The following is a 20,924-nucleotide window of genomic DNA, read 5'->3' on the forward strand; positions in this document are numbered from 1 at the left end:
TAATTTTTACTTTTCAGCTCATGGAGCAAGTCTACAAATTAAAGCCGCTGTTTCATTTGTATCTTTTTGTCGTATGATAGAAGCATTTAAACTGGTATGTGTATTCTTTACATTTTCACTAAAGAATAAAGTATTTCAATGCATAGTGTTTCGTCGCAATAATAAATAGAACACTCTGTATAAAAAATTTCCAGTCTTTATTCACTTATATAACGAAAAAAATCAGCATTAAGTTTCAAATTCTAATAAAAATAATTATATAATATACCTGTTCATTTGCAATATATCAATTATGTAATTAATTATAACATTCACATTTCATGTACATATATGTATATATATTATTTTTTTTTAATTCATTTTTACTGAATTTTATTAAAAAGAATCCTCGATGGAAAAAATTTATACATCGTACGAATCCATCAAAAGATTACCATCTTTATCTTTTAACCGTTTTCTTCCACTAGAATAACGTGTTTCTTGAGTACCATCCGTATAAACTAGCTTTATAGTACCATCAGGATATTCTCGTCTCTGAAATATTCAAACAAATTACTCGATATTAATTCAAATTTGCACGTTTATACAATTTTATTTCTATAAAAAAAAGTAAAATATGCGAATGGGAACAATGTATTTAAAATACAAAATAAAAAGTTGAAACATTCATTCACCTTATGTGCTTTTGTATGAATTTCTTTTTGTCCATTTGGTAAAATTAAAACCTTGTCACCGTTAACAAAAGTTTGCGCTACTGTTCCATCTGGAAATAACACTTCGACAGTACCATCGGTCATACGCTTTTCCACTTGACCACTATATACAAATATAATTTTTATTTATTAACGCATTATTTAGATATATAATAAATTAGATTTATTTAGATATAAAAACAAAACAACAAATTGGAGCAAGCGAACGTAATAAAATAATAAAATAAACATACTCGGGAAATTCTAAAATCTCTAAGCCATCGGAAGTGGTTGTATGCCACGTTCGAGTTGTGGCATAAAAATATTTTATTCTCTTATTTTTATCAGTTTCACGAACATCTCCATTGTAATAGATCATTTTTGTAACTTCTTGATCGGGAAAGATCTTTTTGACATTACCGTTTGGATACCAATATTCTATGCGTCCATCAGGAAACTGAATTTGTTCTACAGTGTCCATCCTGGTCTTACCAATCTGATTCTGAGAAGCGGAAGGATGCAGTGTAGAACTTAAATTCTTCTCAAGTGACAATGTTCGATCTTTCCTTATTTCTTTTTCTATTTTTATGTCATTTTCAGCTGAATTCTGATTTAATTCACGAGATTTGTTAGTATAATACTCTATATCATTTGCAACATCGGCTGTTGTATGTCTAATGTTTTTGTTTGTAGAACAGGATTTATCATTGCCTTTTGCATTCAGATTATGTATTTGTGTAATTACTGGCTGGGGATCACTCAATACATCCTGGTTTGTATGAAATGTATTTTGATTTTCTATTAAATCCGATGTTGCGTCTTTTAGTAAATTTTCATATAAATATCGCTTTTTTATCGCAATGTTTTCTTCCATGAATTTTTGATTGCATTTAGGCTGTGATTCAATTTCAACTTCTTTATACTTTTCCTTATTTGTAAGTACATCATTCGTTATTTGTTCAAAACCATCATTTACTTTAATTGATTTCGTAATTGATTCATTTCTAGTTTTGTCTTCATTTTTATCATCATTGTCAGGAGTGGAAGTATCTGATGAAGTATTCGATGAATTGTGACGCATCTTCGTTGAAGTCTCATTGGATGAAGTAACAACAACGCGTTTGTTAATTTGATTGATAGCTTTCGTAATTACTTGCCCTGTGTTCCTCCTAAGATTTCTGATGTTTGTTCTTTTAATATTTTGTAGATTCCCGATTTCTTGTTTCAACTTTGATATTTCTACTCGTAACACACGAAGCTCGCTTTTATACCTTGATTCAGCAGCATTCCATCTGCTTTCTTTGATATTCAATTCATCTCTCATTTGTTCTAATTGTTCTTGCAGATTTTGCGCCTTTTGTCTTTCCATTTTATTTTGCTTTGCCTTCTCCTGAGCATCACGAATTCTATTTTCCATTGCTATCTTCTCACGCGCTATTCTCTTTTTCTCCTCTTGTAATTGATTTTCTACTCTTCTTCTATTTTCCTCAAAATCTTTTTCCTTCTCTGCATATTGTTTACATCGAATTATCTCCTCTTGTTGTAATTTTCGGCGTTGAAACAATAAAGCTGAACTTTCCTTTCGAAATATGTCTATTTCTTTTTCAAGTTCTAATAAACGATGTTTTAAAAGGTCTGTTTCGGAAGTATTCATTTGATTAACACGTTCCTCAGAATAACAATCAACCTCTTTCACATTTGAACATATTTTCGCTATCTCTTCCGTTATTTTTTCCGGCTCGCTTTTCAACACATATTCTTTCCTTTTATGTGTACGTAATTCTCGAGTGTCCGATGATAATGATGATGACGATAATGACGACAAAATAGATCGCTCTTCATCAGATGTTTGAACAATTTCTTCAATTATTGGAGTACATTCATTATCGTAGCATGTATCTTTGTTGGACGATTCGTCATTATAATTTAAAGCATTTTCTTTTTCGAGAATATGTATAGTTTTCCTCAAATGATTATATGAATCTTTTTTGTTATATCCTATTATGTCTCGCTGCAAAGACGATTGTCTTGGAGTGTCAATCGTTTTTTTATTGCTGATATGTATGTTCAGAGGGGAAGTATGAATTTGTTCCTCATAATTAAATGGCAATTTCTTTTTTACATTGAATGATTCTAATGTATCAATGGGACAATCATTCCAATTCTGTTGTTCGAGATAATCATTTAAAGAAGAATTACTTGCCATATCAGATACATCGGTTGAATCTATAGTTCTATATTCATTATATTCTGAAAATCTAACATGATGACTGACATCCACTTCACTTTCATATGTTAATTTACGTTCATTTCTCGTGTCTCTCTCTTCATCACTATTCGACAATACTGTGGTAATAGATGTATCGTGATTTTCTGGATGGTCTGTGTACGCTTCATTACTTTGCAACATTTGATTAGCAGGTATAAAATAGTTCTGTGTCCTTTCTGGGATATTATCAGTATTTACGATATCCCCATAGGGATTGATAATGGCGTTAGTATGAGAATGTTTATGAAACTGCTCAACTTGACACTGTACATCTGATTTTAAATTTCCAGCGTGTGCAATTTGTTGAATCATTGGTTCGATCATATCGCTTGTTTCTCCACTTTGCTGTTTTTTACTTGCCACAACGCTGTTCCCACTTGTTTGACTTAATTTATTCTTTATTTTAAATGGTGTAGATTGCTGCAAGAATGCAAGTACTGTACTTGAGGTTGAACAAAAACTAGAATTTTCTGCCTTTTCTTCCAAGAGTTCAAATATTCTTACCTCCTCTAATTCTCTCTCTGCTTTTGAATCACAGTCTGATATATTAGTTTCTGATAAATGTTTTGATCCATTAGAAGTAACGTTACATGTGACTTGGTTAGTAGAAATAATAGATTTATTAAAAATTTTCTTCGGTAATGGAACAGTTTTCAAGCTTAATTGTCGCTTTTCATTTGAAATAGAAATACTATCCAGAATTTTTGGAGATACATGTCTACGTGCAGCAGAACTCTTGCACTTATTACTTCTATCAATATATTGTGTATTAGAAGATAAAGGCGTGTTACATCTTTTCGTAACTGCAATTGGAGGACGTAAATTTGCAGACATTTTAAATCTTGATAGTCCTTGACCTTTCTTTAAAAATGGTTTCTTTGTCTTAATTTTCGTATCTGTGTGCGCTTTTGACACAATTTCTGAGTCTTTCCGTAATTTTTCTTCTAGTATTGTTTGAAAATCTTTTTTCGATGAAGGAAGAGGTATGTCATCAATTGAGATGCAATTATTTGAAACATCATTCAATGAGAGTGGTTTTATACCTTCTATTAATGAATCACTTAATTCTTTTTTCTGTGACAATACACCAGAACTGTAATCTTTCATAGAACTTTTATTTTTATCAGCAACTGTAGAAATGTAATCTGATGAATCATCACTTTGCTCTTGATTATAATCTTTGTATGCTGGAATAGCATTTGCTGATATTCTTTTATCAATTGTTTTTAAAATGCTATCTGAATTTTTCATACTGTATTGAAGCTTTGAAGCATTATCAAGCATTGTTTCTTTTACATCCATCTCATTCTCCTGCATAACACATGTGTCCTCTGTATTTTCAATAATATCAAGGTGTGTTGGCAAACCAAGTACTTTGTAAATACGATCTTGTTCGTGACTTAAAATCTCCCTTTGCATTCGTTGTTGCTTCAATAATCTTTCTTGTTGTTCTATTTGCCATTGCTTTAATTTCTGCAAGCGCTCAGCTATAGATGCTTCTACATCCATGATATTTATATCTAAAATAATTAAAACTTGAAAAATTATTTTTTTTTAACTTCTACCAGTAATTTTCGATGCGTATAATAAAAATAAAAATAGCTTACTTGAAAAAGTATATAATGCCTTTTTTAAAGCATTGAAAAATGCAATATCAAATGAAGCATATGCAGTTTGATGCACATGTAAATATATTTAAAGCTCAAATAAGACAAACTGCATTTGAGAATCACGAAAACAAATTTGATGTCCAGATACTTTGAAAAAATATAATGAAATATAAAAATAACTTATAAGTGGCATTTATAAATCAGTTTTACTAAAGTTTGATTTTATATTTAAAATCCTAAGGCTCTGTACACAATGGAAGAAACATCAGAGACAGGATTAAATATTAAATATCAGAAAAATAAAAAAATTAAGAATAAAGATTAAACGCGTACACAGGACACTATGCACAAAAGAAAAAAATATTAGAAATAGGAACACGTATTAAAATTTCAATCTATCAGACATTAGTTATATCAAAATAGATGTTTTCTAATAAATTAAAATCTTAATATTTATTCCTAACATTTTTCTTCCATTGTTGCAGGGCTCTACATACAATGAATACAAATAAGATATAAAATATATAAATGTCTTATCAGCCGTTATGTTTAATCTCTATTTGCAACATTTAATATCTCTAATTATTTATTTATTTCTATTTTTAATATTGCTTCTATTATATGTAGGTTATATGCCTAATATTAAATAATATTATATATATATATATATATAATATTATATATATAGATATATATATATATATACACACTATTCACGCATACTATATACTATATATATATATATATATATATATATATATATATATATATATATATGAGTATACATGTATTAAATGTAAATACTAAATAAATCGGTCTAATTCAATCCGTTTTCACTGAGCGCATCACGAGTCGCATCCTTATAAATTAACCAATGAAAACATCTCATCTTATAAGTAATCATAATTTCTCTCTCTCTCTCTCTCTTTTTCATGACGCGACGCGTGACGCGCTCAGTGGAAATGCACCCATATTTTAATCGAGAAAATGGCGCTATCTTGTGCGAGTAAGTATTTGTGGGAACATAAATCATGAATGAGTTATTTTTTTATTTTGATACTATCCTTATGTGATGCCTACATTTACATGCAAGTTTATATGACGATACTTAACATAAAATTACGTTGTTGAAGAAATAAGAAATTTCATACCGGCACAGTCAGCAAACATAACCTAGTTTCGTTGTACATATAACGCGCATGAAACATGAAGTATCGTTTTATCCTTGTTCGCAGAGTGTTAAAGAAGGATAAAATGCACATTATACGTACAATGGAATGCAGCCTTAGAATATTCTAATGATTTAGTTCTATAATATACATATAATAATAAGATGGATGATTTGTTAATAAAAAGAAAATTTTACGAAGGCACAATTACATTTATTATATCTTGTAGCTTATGTAATTGTAAGTGCTTATTTATAATGTTTATGTATATAACTTATTAATTCAATTAGTAATACTTATAAAAAAAATTATATTATATTATATTATATATAAATTCATATATAATTTAAATCTTAATATAATAAAATTTCGAGATGTAATAAAGATTGTTATAAATTTTTATAATTTTCAGTTTCTAATGAAGTACCAGAGCATCCAGTAATATCTCCTGTCTCTGGCTCAATATTTGAGAGACGTCTCATAGAAAAATATGTAACTGAAAATGGAGTAGATCCTATTAATGGCAAAGAACTTGCCATTGAACAACTTATTGATATTAAAGGTATTTTTAAACTTGTATTTTTTACATAATTATTTTTATTTAATTTATAATTTTTCCTGTTATAGCAACTCCAATTGTCAAGCCCAAACCACCTAGTGCAACTTCTATTCCAGCAATATTAAAAATTATGCAAGATGAATGGGATGCTGTTATGTTGCATTCATTTACATTACGACAGCAGCTCCAGACTGCAAGACAGGAATTATCTCATGCTTTATATCAACATGACGCGGCTTGCCGTGTGATTGCTAGATTGACTAAGGAAGTTACTGCTGCTAGAGAGGCTCTTGCTACTCTCAAACCACAAGCTGGAATTGTTCAGGCTACAATCCCACAGCCAGTATGTTATCATTATTTGATTATTCTTGAATTTCTTTAAATTATAAATATTTAATAATATCTTAATTTATAAAATTATATAGGTTTTATATATATATATATATATATAATATATACGCATAAAAGCAAATATATATATATTTTTCTATTTTATGTATATTATAAATTGTAAATATGTTTATAATTCTTAATAAGTTATATTTTTTCTTTAGGCTGTGGCAGTAGAAGCTGGTGGCACAGCAACGCAACCAATGGAACAAGCTGGTATTACTGAAGATGTAATACAGAAACTTCAAGAGCGAGCAACTGTTCTTACTCAAGAGCGAAAAAGGCGTGGACGATCAGTACCGGAAGACCTTATGCCTCAGGACAGTATCCGGTCATTCCAAACTCTCGCATCACATCCTGTAAGCTTTTGTTAAGTTTTATAAAATTTTTAAAATTTACTATTCAGGATATATCACTATTAAGGATTTTTATAAATATATAATGTTATAAATATATAGGTTTAAATAAAGTCAGAACTGCATTAAAGAAATCTAATGGTATAATATACAATAACAATTATTATCTAATTCTAAAAATTTTTAAGAAATAAAAAAACATGAATTAATTATTATTATTAATGTTAAAAATAATTATGTTAATTTTAGGGACTTCACTCTGCCAGTGTGCCTGGAATTTTGGCACTTGATATTCACAATGCAGATACTAGCAAGATTTTAACAGGTGGTGCTGATAAGAATGCTACTGTTTTTAACAAGGATACTGAGCAAGTAGTGGCAATCCTCAAAGGACACACAAAAAAAGTGCGCAATCAATTTAAATTGTTGTTTTATTACTTCCTTAAACATACTAATTTTTTGAATTATCTTCTTAGGTTACACGAGTTATTTATCATCCAGAGGAGGATGTAGTGATGACCGCGTCACCCGATACTACAATTCGTGTGTGGAACGTTGCTACCAGTCAAACAACATTATTATTGAAAGCTCACGATGCACCTGTGACTGGATTGTCTCTACATCCAACTGGCGATTATCTACTGAGTTCCTCTCTAGATCAACATTGGGCCTTTTCAGATATACGTACCGGCAGATTATTAACTAAAGTATGTTTTTAATTAACACACCATTATATTTAATTAGAAAGGTTATGGTATGATAAAAAAAAGTCCTACACATATTATGTTTGATTGTTTAAAGATTGCAGGACAAGCAGGACAACCATTGACAACTGCACAATTCCATCCTGATGGTTTGATTTTCGGCACTGGCACTGCGGATTCTCAAGTGAAAATCTGGGATTTAAAAGAACAATCTAATGTAGCAAACTTTCCGGGACACACTGGTCCAATCACGGCGATTAGTTTTTCCGAAAATGGATATTATTTGGCAACAGCTGCGGAAGATTCGTGCGTCAAGCTTTGGGATTTGCGTAAATTGAAGAACTTCAAAACATTACAGTTGGAGGAATCTTATGAAGTAAAGGATATTTGCTTTGATCAAAGTGGAACTTATTTGGCTGTGGCAGGAACGGATGTCAGGTAAAATGTTGAGCAATAAATTAAACTAGATCGCTATATGAATAAATCAAATAAAGAATGAAAGGACGAAATCGAAATTATCTTATATCTTATCGAATTTATTAGTCCTTGATAGTTATTAATTATTCGAAAGTGTTGATACTAATAACTAATATAAAGAATTAATCATATACTAATTAAATTACTAAGTAAATTCCTATTAATAAAAGTCTTATATTAAACAAAATATCTTTAAAAATCTTACTTTCTCAATTACAGTATCACATATTTTAATAATATTTTAATTTATTATTGTTTTAATAATTTAAATTTGCTATGAGATGTGTTAACATTGTATAATATAAGATTATATTATATATGTAATTGTATTGTTTTAGGGTATATCTCTGTAAGCAATGGCAGGAATTGAAAGTCCTAAATGATCACACAGCCGCTGCCACTGGCGTCCGTTTCGGAAAGCATGCACAATATATTGCGTCTACTAGTATGGATAGAACATTAAAACTGTACGGATTATCATAAATATAGAAATATGACTATTATTTTTAATTGGATTAGAAGATTACTTTGTAAATGTCTAATCGATTCGATAAATATTGACTTAACTTTTTTAAAATGTTTCTTATGTTATTAAATAAAAAGATTAGAATAAGTAATAAATAATGAATACTGATAGTAAGTTCATAATACTGTAAGGTCTATTTAATCTTTGCATTTTGGACAACGTAATCTTAAAAGAATCTTATGTAAATTAGGAATTTGTTACGCTTTTTTTTTTCAAATGTGAATTGTAAAATGAGAATTTTTCAGCTAAACTATAAAAATTTTAAACGTTGCTAAACTATAAATTTTTACAAAAAATATATCATCTTTATGTGCAAATAAATGACAATTGTATAAACTTTGATTTTTAATCATTAAACCACATACGTGCATCTTATAGAAAATAAATATTTTATATAACATCTAAAGCGTTATTTTCTATATATTTCTTTTAAGTAAAATTCTATAAATGTAAAAAAGATCTAGTAAGTTATTAGTCTATCCACTGTTATTAACAGTAAATATTAAACAAAATTACATTTAAAAAATATCAATATGTAACTTTAAGAAATTTGAATGTTGAATAAATTAAACGAAACCACAAATGTCCCAAAAGTATTAAACCTTTATTAAGGCAACGTGGTGGAATCCCATTAAACAACATTTTTATCATAAAAATTCTATATAAATATACAAATATGCGCGCACGTACGAGTGTATAAAATCACTTATCTGTTACGTGTAATAAACACATGTACGTCTTTAATGAACAAAGAAAAGAGTATTAGCTTCTGATTATACATATGTTATCTTTTAATTATGTATATATACGTACAAAATAGCTCATACTGCTGATTATTTCGTAAAACTATAGGAAAATTTTTTATGTAGGCAATTATTATAAATACCAATTCACATGATATCTTATGAGTATTCTAATTATATAGTTCATAATCTTAACAGTGAAAATCATTTTTGACAGCTTGTAACTTAAAATTCTGTTTTTACTACTGCCATTAACTCTACTTAAAAACAGTCATAATACTTATATATGTATACACACACACACACGCGCGCGCGCGCGCGCGCGCGCGCACACACACACACACACATAGTCTACTATCAATCGTAACCATTTTGTCTTTGTAGATTATCTCATGACATCGAAGACTTGAATCAAGGCACTTGCTTGCTATCTTTTTCGTATAGTTTTGTATCGGTATACAAATAAAATACATTCACACATTTTATAAATTACATAATACTTTAAATATCTAACAATTTTTCTAGTTTTAATATAATTACGTAACCGTGTAACACAAACAATTCTTTTTTTTTATATTTAACACGAAAAATCGTCGTGAAAAATCAAGTTATTTTTTATTATATTTGAAGTTGAAGATCATTTCGACTGTAGTACAAGATGAATTTTTACAATTGTCTGAAAACCATGTATTTCTATAATTTGTCACTAAATACGAAAATAACAAAATTATAGCAATTGGAGAAGAACAAAATGGTGAAAAATAAAATGCTATTATATTTGCTATTTATTTTAATCGCTTTCATTTTCGAATTCATAAATTTTACACAAAATTTTACAAAAATATATGATTTTTAGATAATCGCAAAATTATACTACGGTCAAAATGATCTTTAAGCCTTGAATGTGTATAAAAAACACAAATAACTTGATTTCGCTTTAATCTTTATTTTCACGCACATATCGATTTTTTTTCATGTATAAAAAATGCTATCGCACGGTGTAATAACAATTACTGTAAAACGTACTCCAAAAGAGATTGAACGTCGTTGCAACTGTTACAACTATGAATAAGATACGTGTAAAGATGTATAGAAAATATCATTACTCTTGTTATAGATTATAGAATATTGATTTTGGAAGCCCTATTTCTAATGTCACGCATACATGCATACTAACACGCACGCACACACATATTGAATTATAAAATTTATAATAAAACTATGCAATTATTCGAGAAATCATACTTTTGGCATAATTCGCTGAACGTATTGTCTATATTACAAAATATGATAAACATCTCCCGGAAACTTATTGAACTCTTGAAAAATTTAAAAAAGGCGCGCATTATTACAGGCTAAGATACATCACGTTTCAGTATATGACAGATTAATACTCACTGTATATAAACGATCGAATGAAAAGATTAAGGTTGTAATGTTCTTAAACTTGATAATTTCAATTATTCAAATATAAAAAAAAGACAAAATATTGCTATAATTCCGAAGATAATTCATGAACAGAAAATTAATGTAACCTCTGTCAAAAATAATACTAAAATTTGTTTAGAGAAAAAATTTATTATTGTAATAATCACTCTATTCTCTTAACACCTCTGTATTCTTGATTTCTTAAGGCACGTTGTCACATATATGTACTTTACATATATGTCACATATATGTACTTTTTAGTTTTTAATTAATTTTACAATTTTAGCACAATGTGGCAAATAAATATTCAGAAACACAATTCTTCAAGTAAAAGAAATTTTGTCATAAGATGTAATATTTATCACTTGAAATTGCGTGGTATTCCACTAAAATACTTTGTATATTTTAATTTGAAAAAACTCCTTGAAGAGGTCCGAATCTTTATCTTTAACATGTTTTCCTTATTTATTCACTAATTTACATATTATATACTAGATATACAAGATGTCTTCGAATGTTTTGGTGATACTTTGAGATTTTATAGGAAATTAAATTCTGAATAAAAAGTTTTCTATAAACATGAAAAATACTTCCTTAAAAAATCAGTGTCCATTTTTACAAATATCAGAGAGAATACAATTTATAATAAAAAGTAAAATTGTACGAAAATTATAGAGAATTCAATTATTTTTCAAATGATATTAAAATGATTTTAATACGTTCCATAGGTTTTGAGATAATCAGTTTCAAATGTACAAAAAAGTGTTTTTTTCAGCTATTAATGAACTTTTTCAACTCTTCATATTTATGCTTTTATAGCCTTAGCTAAAGGTGAAAAAAAATAAAACATTCGAAGACACTCTATATAATTATATAATTATACGTAGAACAAGAAAATAGATGATAAAAGTATCATTTGTCATTACTTGTCTCTGGCGTGATCAATATTTTCATTCTGTATGTATTATTAAAATAAGAATGGGGTCGAAGGAAAAGATTAAAGTCAGTATTCATAGTCAATTCTCTTATAATCTATTTAAGACCATCTTAAGTGTATTGTTGAACTTGAGATATCATAAATCAATCACAAACTGTGTTAACATCTTAAGATATTATTTAAAATTTAAATGATCTTGAAATAAAACTATGAATATTGGCTTAAGAATAGAGAGATTTGGTCCCGACGAGTTAAGAATAGGTGAGAGAGATAGAGTTCAGCTGTACTAAAGATAAGAGCATTAGGAATGACATTGGGAATTCATCGAAGCACCAATTGTGTATAAGCAAAAGACTATCATCTTTGAGCAACTTCGAAATACTCTTATTAAGTATTCAATTTCAATATCTTCAATTCATCGCGAACTCTGGTCCAGTCTATTAAGAGATTTGTACAGATCTCTATAGTCTTTTCTCCTCTCCAATGATTATTTATTATGAATTTCGTTATTACTTCTCATTAACAGTCGTAGTAAGAGCACTTACGTTATTATTGGATGTAACTTTCTGCTTGTTAGCTATGCTAGTTTTTTTCTCATCGAAATGCCGTTTACGATGCACTTTCATGTTGTCACGACGATTGAATTTTTTACCGCATTCCGGGCACGCGTGCGTCTTTTCTCCATGTACATGACGATGAGCAGCCAAATGACTCGCTTGTGCAAAACTCGCGCCGCATTCTTGACATATGTGTTTACGTAAACCCTCATGCTTTAACAAATGCTCATTAAGAAACGCTTTAGAAGCATAACGATTATTGCAAACATTGCACACAAACGGCTTAGGATTGGAGTGCTGCAGTACGTGCGCTTTATACTTGGAAGCGACTTTAAAAGTCTTGCCACATGTCTCACATGTATATGTGGTCGCATGGCGAGTTTTGATATGTTCGTTTAGCACCGATAGACTCGAATAAAGATTATAACAAAAGCGACAACGAAAATTACGTCGTTTTTTCATATGAACACTTGCGATATGGCCGAGTAATCGCGTGCGAAACGGGAAGACTTTGCCACAATATTCGCAGGCTAGATTTTGCGGTGGTAAATGCGACTTCATATGGATCTGTAATGAAACCTTGTGGTGATAACTCTGTTCACAGTCTGTACAACTGTACGGTCGTATACCCTTATGAACATTGTCATGTTCAGCTAGATAAAATTTGGATTTGAATCGTTTAGGACATTTGGGACATTGTATGGGTCTGGGATTAGTATGGGAGCATCGAATGTGCTTCATTACATCAGATTTACAAACAAACTTGGCGTTGCAGACGACGCACGTATATTGCTTGATACCGAGATGTGTTTTCACATGAACTGTACACTTATCTCGGCGTTCATAGAATTTTCGACAGAGTTTGCATGCATAACCATTCTGTGTTCCATTTACCACGTGCTCCACGTTATCATCTACCTTAATCTCCTCGCCATCAATTTTAAAGAGCTCTTCTGGATTTTGTGTCGCTTCCAGTTGCTGTTCCAACTCCGCTAAATCTTTTAACTTTGCCACAGGACTATTGTTTTTCGACGACGTATTGCTAAGAATGCTATTGACAATACTGTTCACTTCTGTTCTGTTTTCGCTTTGCAACAAAGGTACGATTGCTGTATCGACTAGACAATAGCCCTGATCAGGAAAAACCCGTGCTCGCACCGTCGATACCTCATCATTTTGTTTCTTACACAGTTCCACAGTAAAGCTAATATCTTCGGCATCGTTATTCCGATTTCTTGTCTCTTTTACAGAAACGTCGATATCGGGAGAGCTAGAAACAATCGTCAATAATTTATTCAAAGCTGTAGTCGGTAACTGAATCGTCACCGATGAATCCTGTTGTTGCTGCTGCTTCGGACATTGTTTTTCTGTATTCTCATTATTGCTATTATTATTATTATTATTATTATTATTATTATTATTATTATTATTATTCACAGAACGATTATTGGTTTCCACATTGTTGTGACTCCTTAATCTATTTGCAATCGGAATTTTTTCGTTGTCCACCACAGATGAATCTGCGCTTTGCCTGCTTCTAAGCCAACGAGACGGTGATGATTCTGTACCTTGAATCTGTACACTTTTTCCTGCATTTTCATCATTGCACTTGGAAACTTGTTGTTGCTGTTGTTGACTACGAAGGCTCCTTAAAATCTTCGTGGTATTTCTTTTTTTCTGCTGTTCCACTGAATCTTTGACTATGTCTTCGGTTCGATTATTTCTAGTAGAATTAAGATCTTTTTCAATACTGTTGTTATTATCTGATGATGACGTACCCACCAGCAATGCTGATTCTTCATTTTTTACCTCTGTCTGGAGAGAAATCGAATTAGAAATATAGAAGTAAGTAGTGGAATAAGCCTCTATTTTGATAACATACATAAATTTAAAATCATTTGAGAAATTAAGCCTTTTTTGTTCAAATTTTAATAATATTATGATTTACACAAATATTTTATATTGATTTATTATTCATTTATAATAATTTTTCAATAATGAATAAAAGATACATAATAATTTTAATGCAAAAAAAATGTTTGATAATACTGTATTAAAATTATACATTTTATTAATAAGTGAAAAAAAAGAAAAATATTTCGTGAAAGATCGCTTATAAATTGTTTAATTAAAGTTTAGGTTTAATTATATTTTTATTATTTATTTATTTTATTATTTATATGTATTTTATTATTTCATAGAATTTGAATTTATACTAATATATTATGAAACTAATACAACATAGAAAAATTAATTATGATAAAAGAGTGATAGAGCGTAAATAAAATATAAACAAAATAGAGACTTACAGACTCTGTTAATGGTGGAAGATTGTACTGATCACGTAACACCTGTTGGGTGCGCAGACATTCTTCTTGAAAATCACAAACAAATTCAAGTTTACCCAGACATTGAACACAGATCGCTTTGGGAAGAGGATCCTTTTCATCTATCTGTGATTCATAAACGGAAGTAACATAACAAATTAATAATCAAATTTTAAAAAGTAATATTTAAAATGTAATTACTCTGAAAATTATAATTATGATATACATATTTGAAAAAAATAAAAATAAAATCTTAAGCTACATATAATTTCTATACTAATTCTTGTCACTTTTTCTTTCTATATAAAATATTTAACATAAATATAACTGCTCTGCTCTATAGATAACAGTTTATAACATATCATTAAATTTTAATCCTCACTAAATTTAATAATATTCGATGACAACAATAAGCTTGGAATTGTGAACAAAGTTAAATTGATAATTTTCATAATTACAACGTTTATTATTCACAATTTTTAAAAAAAGTTCACTATTTTCTTTTCACAAAAAATTATTTGCACAAACATACAATAATCTTGCAATTATATATACTTGTATATTTGAAAATTAATACAAATATTTTTTGTATATTTATTATTTTTCAAACAGTAATAATTTAATAAAAAATTCTGCAAGAATGTTCAAAAATAATTTACGTAAAATATCTACTATTATAGTTATAATATTAGAATAAGTAAAAAAAAAATCTTTTACTATTCTGAATGATATGCTAAAAAAGAATATTATTAACTATCAATATTTTGGCAAATATCTTTGTACTTTTTCTTAAAACTTAGATGTTTTAAGTCTAATCAACAATGTACTCATTTTGTTTTCTTACTTGTAATACATTTGTCCTGGAAATAACAAACGTCATCATTACAATTTGTCTCTTATGATTACTAAAGAAAAACATTATTTCACATAAAAATATTAAGACACAGACTGATAATCAAGGTCTGTTCTTATACTAATACGGCATTTTTGTTGTCACTATTATTGTAAAAATTATTGTGCTTATTGTTTTTGCATGTCTACTGTAAAAGTATAAGAATAAATTAACCTCTTTAATGTAATCTAACCTAAATTGTCAGCGTTGTATTCAACGCGATGTTTCTTGTTTTCTTGTTACCTAGTTTTTTTCATTTTTTCTATTGCCTGAGATAAAAATTGACGAACTTCAGAAGAGAGAAGAAATATGTGAAAAGAAATGCAATTATAAATAAAACAGTGAAAAAGAAAAAAAAGGCATGAAGGACAAGAAAAAGGAAGCAAAGGATCACAATGTAGATTAGACTTTAAAATTCTCATTAATTACAGATTATTGCAATATATTATTGATTAAAATTGTTTAATTTTTTAATAAAGAAAGAAGTGAAGATGAATAAATAAAAGAAACAAGACATTTCAACATCAGTCATACAAATCTTAGTGCTTTATTTTTTAATTATACTAAATGTCAAAAAACTGTTGAGTATTCAATTAAATTAATTATTTAAAAAATTGTAATTATCTTCTAGTATTTTGAAAAACATTGAAACCTATAAGCATTGCAAATAACAACTAATTATAGTTAGGATTTATTAGAATAAGATTTGTATTTCAAAAGTTTCGATATTCCTGATTTTGAGAAAAATGTTCCTTGCAATGATAAACATAAAGCATAAAGCAATATGTAAATTACACAAAGAAATAAGATATGCTGCATACAAATATACACGTTATTTTGAAAAACATTATGTATATAATATATATATATAGTAAAAAAGAAAAAACATTTTCTTTGTATCATTTTTTTCCAACTCATACTCAGGTTAGAAAAAAGAATACTTATCAAGATTAAAAAATATATAACTCACCAAGATATTAATTTTTCTGTGAATCTTAAAACCAAGGTAACGTTTGATACCTTCCTCGCCGAAAACATCGATGTAGATTTTCTCGTACTGGCCGCAAAGCCTGCACATTTTCGCCTCCCCCTCTTCCACCACATCCATTCTTATGTATTCGTCAGTGCTTGCTTACATACACGTTTTACTATCGCAAGGTGGGAATCGATCGAAATCCACGCTTGTCGTTTCGTATCGCATAAGCAACGCTTCTTCCTCTCTCCTTACTTTTACGAATTTGCTTGTTTTTTTGTTTTTAAAAGAACGCAACAAAATAAATATCCTTATCGTTCGTGACGCCAGAATGTGAACCGAATACTACGAAGAAGGGGCGAAAATGGAGACAACTACACTGGCGTTACTACTTGCTATGACAATTCAACACAAGAGATTCTTGTGGATTCTCGGAGAGTAATCACATTTGAGCCAGACTTCAGTCACGTCCACAAACTTTTAAATACTAGCCAGACATTTTCGATACTGCCATTTGTGGCGCCCTCACTGCATGACTATTGGTTTCTGGGGAGTCGATTGTGTATCTCGAAATGAGAGTGAAAATTGCAAAAAGTGAGCTTTATATTCTTATACTCGTATTTATAGTCAGGCCTTATATTTAAGGCTTCCTTAAATTTATCTTTTAGATACATTTAGATACTCTACGAATTATTTCATTGGCTGCTGAGCATCTAAAGATAAATTTAAGAAAGCCTTAAGTACAAAGTATGACTATGAATATGGGTATAAAGTTCTAATTTATAAGGGAAGTGTGCTTTTGATTGGTCATTGCTATTACGTGTTTAGTAGTCAATTGATGAATTATTTCTGTGTACTAAAAATAACTGCTTAATGGATGATTGATGGATTTTGAGTGCTCTCCATTTGATGACACAAGTCGACACAAGTTGACGATGCTATTTTTAGTTTACTTCTTTTAATACTTTTTAATACTTTTGCGATACTAAAATTGGTTGCGCTTCTCTTATAAGACTCTAGCAACCGTAAAAATTGCAGCACAAACTTTTGCATAATGCTTAATGCATAGTACACAAACGAATCAACTAATTAGAATGGCTGCGTTCAGCAGAATGCAACAATTTTGCAACCGTTTTATGATTCTCTACTGAGATTGGACCATTTTTTTTTATCTAAAAATATAACTCAATCAGCGAAGAAAACTTCCAACAGTTGCAAAAATTTTGCTGCCATTCTTTTTTTTCCTCCTAGTCTATAAAAAAGAAGAATTTCGATTGATTCTCTTATGCACTATGCATTATGCTTTATGCAAGAGTCTGTGCTATGGCCATAAAGCGGGGAGCACAGATTTTTGCGCAATATGAAGCATAAGAAATAATAAAATATGAAGCATAAGAAAATCAACCAATTAGAGAGAGCTTTATTTCATGGAAAAAAGGAAATGAAGGACTTCGATTGATACATTGTCTTATGTATTACGTGTTATGTGTTATGCAAGAGTTTGTGCTCCTCCCTTAAACGTATGCATAAAGAAAATTATCCAATCACATTTTACGAGCGTAATCTCTATAAAAGAAATGCAATTGGATAATTTTTTTTTATGTATACGCGTATGCGGCTATGCAAGTTTGTTTGGATATTTTCTAATCGACCTGCAGTGTGATTACGGCCTAAGTAATATTATAATAAAACTAAATATGCATCAAAATGATGGAATTAAAAAAAGCGATTAATTAAAAAATAATTAATTAATAAAGCATCTAGCCTATCTGCCGAGCAAATGAATATGATTGATTGTTACTTATAGATTCTTTTTTTTAGGTTATTGGTTCTCGCTTCTGAAATTAATAGAAAGTCGATACGTGAACTTATCCAACCAATCGCAATTAATCGCTTGTTCGCTTGGCGAATAAATTTGTCCGGTTTGAACGCGTCCAATTGCACAATGTAAACTAGGTCATTACTCGCTCACCAATCACATTTTTCGACACAGCGCCAGCGCGCCAATCGCTCTCTCCCGCTGGCTATGACGTCACCATAACGCCGGCGAATCGCGCGCTTTTGCGGCCAATCCCACGGCTCGTTTTAGGAACACGCTGACCACGCGCAACCCCACCCATCGCGCCGTGACAAATGCAACTTTTACTTCCGGCTGCGTACACGGCCATCGCGCTTGGCTTTCATCGAGTCCGTTTGTGCTTCGGTGGTGTTCACGCGACGTTCAAGTGCTGATCTTAGCAACCTCTCTCCACGTTCTTGCTCCTACGACTGTCATCTGCGCTCCGCAGTTCTATATCATCCGAGGGATCTCTTTTGTTTGTCGTATGTCCATCCAGAATCTCAACACATTCGGTGAGTGAAACGCGCTGAAAAAAACGCGCATTGTCGCACCCTCTTCCTCTCTTCTCTCCTCATCTCTGTCCCGTGTATATATCTTCCTATTCTTTTTTTTTCGCCGTCATCTCCCTCCTCGTATACGTTGTCCTTTGCGAACGAAGGCAATAAAACGCGACACCATCGCTTTTGGGTACCCCCTTGAATCGAGCAAAATGGCGACGGGGTAGCTCTCGCCACTCGCGCGCGCTCTCGACCCTCTTTGCTTTGCATCATCCTGCGCAATCCCGTTTATCCCGCGCTGGGATCGTCCCACACGTCGCGCGATCTGATATCTCTCTCTCTCACTCACTCATTCATTCACTTATTCATCTGTCTCCCTTCTGTCTCTGTGTTCGCAGACCCCTTTGCAGATGCAATCAAGGGTTCAGACGATGACGTCCAGGACGGCCTCGTTCATATAAGGATCCAGCAGCGGAATGGTCGCAAAACCTTAACAACGGTGCAAGGACTTTCCTCGGAATATGACTTGAAGAAAATCGTGAGAGCATGTAAAAAGGTGAGTGTTCAGTGTGCCATGCTTCCCCCTCCTAACATTGAGGGGAAGATCCCCTTCTCCGATCCTTTCTCTTGCCTTCATCGCCGTCATTTCTGCTTCCCTCTGTCCCTCTTCGCTGTTCCCCCACCATCGGCCGATTAGGCAGAACTCTAAAAATAAGTCTGATGCAAACAATCATGATGATACAGGCTGGACAGATGTAATTTTGCAAGTTCTTCTAGGAATGTATGGCATGCGAGTGCATCTACAAGTGGTTTGACATATAGAGAAGAGTCTTTGTTTCAGTTTGAGAATATTGATTATCATCAATGATTTGGCTCTTTTTTGTAGTCGCTTTGTGTATTCATTGTTAAATTAATCATATATATTTAATATTAAAAATATCTAGTATTCTTAATTCAACGCTATTTATTGTTGAGTAAAATAATAAGAAAAAAATATCTTTTATACATTAAAGATTATATTTTTACACAACAGATAATTCCAGAACATAATTGCTCCAACTTGTCATTGTGTCAACTGAAATCGAATTTTTATAAATTGTAGCAAAATTAAAATAGTCAATGGAAAGAGACATGGTGTTTTTTAAATAAAGTTTGTGTATCTTATTAAAAATAGTCATGTGCATTTACAATAATATTTTGGATGCATTTACTTTATACTATGTATAAGCATTATTTCATTCTTGTTGTCAAATATTAAACAAGAATATATGATGCTTATGAATGCTATGAATGCTAAAGCATGAAATGTATTCTTTGTCATGTCAACTTATTAATATTAATTTTTTAAATATAATTATTTAAAAAAATGTATGTTACACTTTAATATTTACAATTGCTATTTCTTGTAAATCATTAGAACTGTAATGGAAAAGCTGTGACTATCCGTATCTCATTTTGATAACGGTATCTGCAAAGTTTTGAATACATTCCTTTGGGAGAGATAAAAGAACCCAACATTCTGTGGAATTGAATTGTCTAGATAAAGTCGCTCCGAAGAATGCCTGCTTGATTTATCATTGCATTTTTATTTTCACAGGAGTTTGCCTGCAATGGGACAGTAATAGAGCACCCGGAGTACGGGGAGGTGCTGCAGCTGCAGGGGGACCAACGAGAGAATATATGCCAGTGGCTGACAAAGTCGGGTCTGGCAAAACCTGACCAGCTCAAAGTCCATGGTTTTTAATCAATTAACAACAACAGCAACAATTACCATCCATGCCACAACCCACAACAACAGCAGACAGCTCCCTCGTCAGCTCTACATGATCATCTCAAATTGAATCTGTATATCATTCACTAAACTTCTCGTGGGATATCCCGATTATACTTCACGTCAACATTATAAATATATATATATATATATATATATATATATATATATATATAGTATATATATAGTATAGTATATACTATACTA

General features: G+C 30.7%; 4 protein-coding genes across 4 annotated transcripts; 2 read left to right on the forward strand and 2 right to left on the reverse strand.

The window, feature by feature from the left end:
* Positions 1–402: 402 nt before the first annotated feature.
* LOC105624644 (centromere protein J) lies at positions 403–4,470 on the reverse strand. Its single transcript, XM_012206004.1, has 3 exons — positions 947–4,470; positions 675–816; positions 403–534 (listed from the first exon to the last, which is right to left on the reverse strand). Exons 1-3 carry the CDS (start codon positions 4,468–4,470, stop codon positions 403–405), a joined length of 3,798 nt encoding a protein of 1,265 aa, XP_012061394.1.
* A 1,088-nt stretch (positions 4,471–5,558) lies between these two features.
* On the forward strand, positions 5,559–8,709 carry LOC105624655 (pre-mRNA-processing factor 19). The gene is made up of 8 exons (XM_012206015.1): positions 5,559–5,577; positions 6,153–6,302; positions 6,368–6,642; positions 6,854–7,048; positions 7,295–7,450; positions 7,522–7,752; positions 7,847–8,187; positions 8,565–8,709. The coding sequence occupies exons 1-8, from the start codon at positions 5,559–5,561 to the stop codon at positions 8,707–8,709; spliced, it is 1,512 nt and encodes a 503-aa protein (XP_012061405.1).
* A 3,660-nt stretch (positions 8,710–12,369) lies between these two features.
* On the reverse strand, positions 12,370–16,744 carry LOC105624666 (zinc finger protein 836-like). The gene is made up of 3 exons (XM_012206026.1): positions 16,607–16,744; positions 14,727–14,870; positions 12,370–14,232 (listed from the first exon to the last, which is right to left on the reverse strand). The coding sequence occupies exons 1-3, from the start codon at positions 16,742–16,744 to the stop codon at positions 12,370–12,372; spliced, it is 2,145 nt and encodes a 714-aa protein (XP_012061416.1).
* A 1,898-nt stretch (positions 16,745–18,642) lies between these two features.
* On the forward strand, positions 18,643–20,690 carry LOC105625708 (protein translation factor SUI1 homolog; the record flags this gene model as incomplete). The annotated part of the gene is made up of 3 exons (XM_012207032.1): positions 18,643–18,961; positions 19,345–19,502; positions 20,544–20,690. Coding segments are annotated over 3 exons (624 nt in total), but the record flags the coding sequence as incomplete, so codon positions are not given.
* Positions 20,691–20,924: the final 234 nt, after the last annotated feature.

The sequence above is a fragment of the Atta cephalotes genome (genome assembly GCF_000143395.1).
Source record: "Atta cephalotes unplaced genomic scaffold scaffold00003, whole genome shotgun sequence".
Taxonomy (NCBI): Eukaryota; Metazoa; Arthropoda; class Insecta; order Hymenoptera; family Formicidae; genus Atta; species Atta cephalotes.